Source organism: Branchiostoma floridae, chromosome 13, assembly GCF_000003815.2.
Source record: "Branchiostoma floridae strain S238N-H82 chromosome 13, Bfl_VNyyK, whole genome shotgun sequence".
Lineage (NCBI taxonomy): Eukaryota > Metazoa > Chordata > Leptocardii > Amphioxiformes > Branchiostomatidae > Branchiostoma > Branchiostoma floridae.
In genome coordinates this window covers 17,626,517-17,632,900 of record NC_049991.1, presented here as the reverse complement: position 1 = coordinate 17,632,900, position 6,384 = coordinate 17,626,517, and the positions used below count along the sequence as shown (strand labels likewise).

Below are 6,384 nucleotides of genomic sequence, written 5' to 3'. Positions count from 1 at the left end.
GCCAGTAAACCATGCCAACATGGACAATGTGTGAACCAAGATGGCGGATACAAATGTACCTGCTCACCTGGATGGACTGGACGGAATTGTCAGCAAGGTCAGTTTTCTTTGAAAGGTCTACGAGTTTAAGCTTTATATAGCTTAAGCTTTACATTCCAGCACCACGTCTTCAAACTTTCTCATCGCATCGCATCGTATACTTCAATAAGGTTTATTCATTGACAATACATACTTCTTTTTCATCCAGACATCAATGAATGCATGGAAAAGACATGCGGACATGGAGACTGCGTGAACAACGATGGCGGATACAAATGCACCTGCTCACCTGGATGGACTGGACAGAAATGTCTGCAAGGTGAGCCTATCTTTTTTTTTCAAGTATTTCAAGTAGTTTTCAAGGGAGTCTTCAAACCCTCTTTTTATCAGCTTTGGTTAGGTTTACAAAGTGACAGAACATGTTTCCATGATCGGACAGACATCAATGAATGCACTGAAAACCTATGTCGGCATGGGCTCTTTGAGAGTAAAGAGCTGTTTGAGTCGATTCCATATTACCGAGAGGGTGTTTCTTGCCTTTTGTTCCAACATTTTGGAAATCTTTGTAACAATCTAACTGTGATAAGTAATTTAGAACTATTCATAACATCTATGTGACGTTCTAAATATTTCTATAGTATTCAAACATGTTAGAAACATTTCTAACATCAAATACATTATTTCTGTTAGTTTCTAAACTGTTCCAATAGATGCATCATTTGTGATCACATGTTCGAACATGGAAACAATATGATGAAACTGGGTCAGTGGGCTGGGAAGAGGGCAATTCACACATCCCTGCCAAGTGCAGGAAATTATGTCTGTCTGCCACCTTCTCACAAAAGACTCACCATTGTATACTAAAGAACATCTAAAAATACAAGAGCCAAACAAAGGACCAAGCTTAGCAGCTTTGTTTATGGGGTCAATAAAAGTTTTTATGGAGGGAAAAAATGACACAAAATGTTGGAACATGTTGGAACAGTAACAAAAACACATAGATGTTTGAAAATTGTTCTTAATAAAGAGATAATTATATCATTACTTTCCCAAATGTTCCAACAAATATAAAAAGGTTCAAACATGTTTAAACTTTCATTTTGAAATGTTTGAACAATTTCGAACTTAAGTGACTGAAATGTTCTTTTACTCAAAATAGTTCAAACTTATTACAAATGTTATTTCAAAACCATCTCGGTGACTTGGAATTGACTCTAGTTGTTCTTTTTTGTCTAGTTTTCAAATATTCTTTATCAAGCAATATGTTTTCCTTGATCAACAGACAAGGATGAATGCATTGGAAAGCCATGCCAACATGGACGCTGTGCTAACCAAGATGGCGGATATAAATGCATCTGCTCACCTGGATGGACTGGACAGAACTGTCAACAAGGTGACTTCTTCTTGCCAAGGAGGTTAAAAAAACCTTTTTATAACCTCCTTGTTCTTGCGAAGTATTTAATTGAGATGTTTTAAGTTTATATGTTTTTGAACATATTCTTCTTAGCTTTTTTTCCTATTTTCTGTTCCCCACTCTTCAGACATCTTTATCAATCATGCTTTGGTTAGTTTAATTTGTTGACAGTACATGTTTTTATGAACGCACAGACATCAATGAATGCATTGGAAACCCATGCCAACATGGACGATGTGAGAACAAAGATGGTGGTTACAAATGTACCTGCTCACCCGAATGGACTGGAAAGAACTGCCAGCAAGGTGTGTTCTGTTTTTGGAAGTTTTTGATATTTCAATAGTTGTTTTAATCTTGTTCTACTCAGTTTTATTTTAGTGACAATACATGTCTTAATTCATCACACAGACGTAAATGAATGCATTGAAAAGCCATGCCAAAATGGACAATGTGTGAACCAAGATGGCGGATACAAATGTACCTGCTCACCTGGATGGACTGGAAAGAACTGCCAGCAAGGTAACGTCTTTTCTAAGCCTTTGAACGGAAGTTTTTGACTGTGTCCTTTTTAGTTCTTTCCCGTCTTTTCCCTAGTCTTCAAACATTCTTTACTAATCATGCATTGGCTAGGTTAATTTGTGACAGTATACTGTTTTCTTGAACGCACAGACATCAATGAATGCATTGGAACCCCATGCCAACATGGACGATGTGTGAACCAAGATGGCGGATACAAATGTACCTGCTCGCCTGGATGGACTGGACAGAACTGTCAGCAAGGTGTGTTCTATGTTTGAACGTCAATAAATTCTTTTATGTTTTAGCAGTTGTCTTGTTCTGCTCACAATTCGAACTCCCCTTCTTCCAATCATGCTTTAATTTAGCTTGATTTAGTGACAGGATGTTTTTATCTTTATCACACAGACATAAATGAATGCATTGAAACCCCATGCCAACATGGACGATGTGTGAACCAAGATGGCGGATACAAATGTACCTGCTCGCCTGGATGGACTGGACAGAACTGTCAGCAAGGTGTGTTCTATGTTTGAACGTCAATAAATTCTTTTATGTTTTAGCAGTTGTCTTGTTCTGCTCACAATTCGAACTCCCCTTCTTCCAATCATGCTTTAATTTAGCTTGATTTAGTGACAGGATGTTTTTATCTTTATCACACAGACATAAATGAATGCATTGAAAGGCCCTGTCTACAGGGACGATGTGTGAACCAAGATGGCGGATACAAATGTATCTGCTCACCTGGATGGACTGGAAAGCAAGGTGTGTCTCATTTTTGAAAGTGTCTACGTTTTTTATGTATCTTACCAGCTGTCTTGTTCTACTCAGACTTCGAACTTTCATTCTTCCAATCATGCTTTGATTTAATGACAACATGTTTTTTTTAATCTCACAGACATAGATGAATGCACTGAAAAACCATGTCTACAAGGAGGTTGTGAGAACAAAGATGGCGGATACAAATGTACCTGCGACTCTGGATGGACTGGACGGAACTGTCAGCAAGGTGAGTTCTATTTTTGAAACTTTTGAATATTTAGTAGTAGTTTTTTGCTCACGCTTTGAAATTTCTTTCTTTCAATCAAGTTTTAATGAACTTTGTTTAGTAAAGTGTGTATTTACTGCATAAAACAGACATCAATGAATGCATCAAAACACCGTGTCTACATGGACGTTGTGTGAACCAAGACGGCGGATACAAATGTACCTGCTTGCCTGGATGGACTGGGATAAACTGTCAGCAAGGTGAGTTTTTCCTGTAATGTCACTAATGTTAGGAATTTCTCATGTGACTTCGTGACTTAGTAAAACATGTAGATTTCGTCTGATTACCTTTTTATCCGTTAATTTCTTCATTCTTCAACAATTGACATCAGGCGTTTTCTGACTGCAGCAAAATATGTAGTAACTACCTAAAAAGTTTTTTTTTTAATCAGACATAAATAAATGTGCCAGTAAACCATGCCGACATGGGCACTGTTTGAATAAAGATGGCGGATACAGATGTTACTGCTTCGCTGGATGGACGGGACGGAATTGTCAGCAAGGTGTTTTCTATTTTTGAAAGTTTTTAATATTTTAGTTGTTGTCTTTTTCTACTCACACTATAAATTTTCCTTCTTTCAATAAAGCTTTAATCAATCTTATTCAGTACTATATGTACATCAAACAGACATCAATGAATGCATCAAAACCAAGATGGCAGATACAAAGGTACCTACTCACCTGGATGGGCTGTAGTAATAAACATAACTCTCACATTATGTAGTATAAACAGGCTTCTTCAACTTTTGAAATGACCTATCTTTTATTTGCCAACTAACAAACTTTAAAAGCGATGGGGAAGGAAATGGACTTCTTTCCATTGTCACATAAACATGGGCGATGTGTGAATAAAGATGGTGGATACAAATGTATCTGCCCATATGGGTGAACTGGACAGAGCTGTCTAAAGTTGTTTTGAAGAGCGTTTGGAACATATTCTTTTGAGTTTTCCTATTCTCCTTTCCCAGTAGTCAAACATTCTTTGTCAATTTTGCCTTTTAGAAATAGTATGTTTTCCTTAATCACACAGACATGGATGAGTGCATTAGAAAGCCATGCCCACATGGAAGCTGCGCGAACCAAAACGGCGGATACAAATGTACCTGCTCACCTGGATGGACTGGAGAGAACTGTCAGCAAGGTGAGTTCTATGTTTAAAAGTTTTGAATATTTGTGTAGTCTTTTTTCTGCTCACACTTTAAAATTTTACTATTTCTATCAAGTTTTAATTGACTTGATATAGTACAATACATATTCAAATTCATTTACTACATCAAACAGACATCAATGAATGCATCAAAGCACCATGCCAACATGGACGATGTGTGAACCAAGATGGCGGATACAAATGTACCTGCTCACCTGGATGGACTGGAAAGAACTGTCAGCAAGGTGAGTTCTAAGTCTTTTCTGCTGTTTGAACTGAAGTTTTTGAACATCTTCTTTTTAGTTTTTCCATCCTCTTTTTCCGGTATTTAAACATTCTTTATGAGTCATGCTTTGTTTAAGTTAATTTGATGACAGTACATGTTGCCATGAGCGCGCAGACATCAATGAATGAATTGAAAATCCATGTCTACATGGACGCTGTGAGAACAAAGATGGTGCTTGTAAATGTACGTGTTCACCTGGATGGACTGGACAATGCTGTTGGAAAATGTGTTTTATTTCGTATGGTCACAAAAATTCTTATGTAAATATACCTCTTGCATATCTTCTTTTGGAGTGATATCTTCTTTCATAACGTACTGCGATCAGGATAGAAACTATATCCCATTCCATTACCTAACAGACATGCCTAAATGATGTTACTGGATAAAACGTTGAAAGGAATTATCAAAACTGCCGATATGCATATCCTGGTGAAATAGACATAGTAAAAATGTGTTACTTTGCCACGTTAGATCGGATATGTCTGCTTCCAGGAGTCCAGTTTCGGAAAAAATGAGGTCTTTTATATTCACTGTATCATCGCCTCTTTTAGAGTTAGCCCAACAATGTCAGACTGGATGGAACGAGTACAACAACCACTGCTACAAGCTGATGGCGGAAAGTGTCAGCGGGGATTCAGCGAACCAAAAGTGCCGGGGAATGGGTGCAAATCTTGCTTCTGTCAGGGACAGCCAGGAGAACACATTCATCGCAAATACCATAAAAGGTAAATAAAGTCCTAGACCTGTAGCCTTAAGAGTGAGGACATAGTGGTAGTGGGTTGTTATCCACTGTGCATATAGGGCACGGTATAGGAAGGCGAAACCATCCTTCTTTTAACACTTTCTTCTTTCCTCCCCAACAAAAGTCAAGTAACAATTTCACACCTGAAGAAATATGAGAATAATGCATCACTGTTATTTCATTTCCACAGAATGGTGACCATTTGGCAACTAATTTGACAAAAAAATCATTGAAAAAATCATTGAACACCACAATCATTTAGAAATCATTCCTTATAGATCATTAAAAGATGACTAAAATACATTGAGGGTCTTGAGCTCTGAGGGCTGAGATATGTCAAAAGTTTTGTGCCCTGCACTTTATTTTCGTAGGTCCTCAGTCTCAGTAGGCAGTAGTTTTGTAAAGTTATGTAAATAAAGGCGATTGAAGTTTACATCAGTGTATTTTTGGTTTTGGTCTGGCCTTAACATTTTAAGTGTGGACTATCCGGAATCTTTTTGCCTGGTTTACTTTTTAATATCAGTATTATTTCCATACTTTCTTACAAAATAATTATCATTATTTTAATTTTATCATTAGTTTAATAAACTCGTACTTACCTTCCACCTACTCCAATCTTTTAGGTATGCTATATATGGTATAGATCAATTTCTTCCATATCTGTAGTGGCATGACATAATTTTATAGTTATTGATTAATTTTATTGTATCATATTGTAATGTTTCTTGTGATGAATTCTTTGTATGTTCGTCCGCATTTTTGTAGGTTCTGCCGCTACCAGCTCAAAGCTGTCCAGGCAGACCCATGTAATGACTTGTCAATAAAGTCAAAGTCAATCCCTAAAGCCTGCCAACAATGAGCGTACAGAAGTTTGTTGACTTATGATTGAAAGTTTGGGGGTTCAAATCTTATGCTTTTTGGTGAGAACCTTTTACCACTGATTACAAAAGTGGTGCTTTACTCCTTAAAAGGCCAGTTACTGGGTATGCAAACAAACATTAAGCATGTGATTATGACTTGCAGGTGCAGAAGGCGACATGGTCTGGATTGGACTGAAACGCAAAAAGAAAGGATTCGAGTGGACGGATGGATCACAATTTTCTTACACTAACTGGGCAGAGGGTCAGCCGGATAACGGCAACGGCGGCTGGAATCGCAGGGAAGGATGCGTCATCATGTACAATAAGGTGTGA

At 37.6% G+C, this 6,384-nt stretch overlaps 1 protein-coding gene and 1 long non-coding RNA gene across 2 annotated transcripts; both read left to right on the top strand.

Moving 5' to 3' along the window:
• The first annotated feature begins 3,106 nt into the window (after positions 1-3,106).
• LOC118429740 lies at positions 3,107-4,151 on the top strand. Its single transcript, XR_004832774.1, has 3 exons — positions 3,107-3,217; positions 3,409-3,519; positions 4,047-4,151. It is a non-coding gene; the product is annotated as an uncharacterized LOC118429740 (long non-coding RNA).
• An 809-nt stretch (positions 4,152-4,960) lies between these two features.
• Positions 4,961-6,384, top strand: LOC118428581 (ladderlectin-like). The gene is made up of 2 exons (XM_035838679.1): positions 4,961-5,174; positions 6,215-6,384. The coding sequence occupies exons 1-2, from the start codon at positions 4,961-4,963 to the stop codon at positions 6,382-6,384; spliced, it is 384 nt and encodes a 127-aa protein (XP_035694572.1).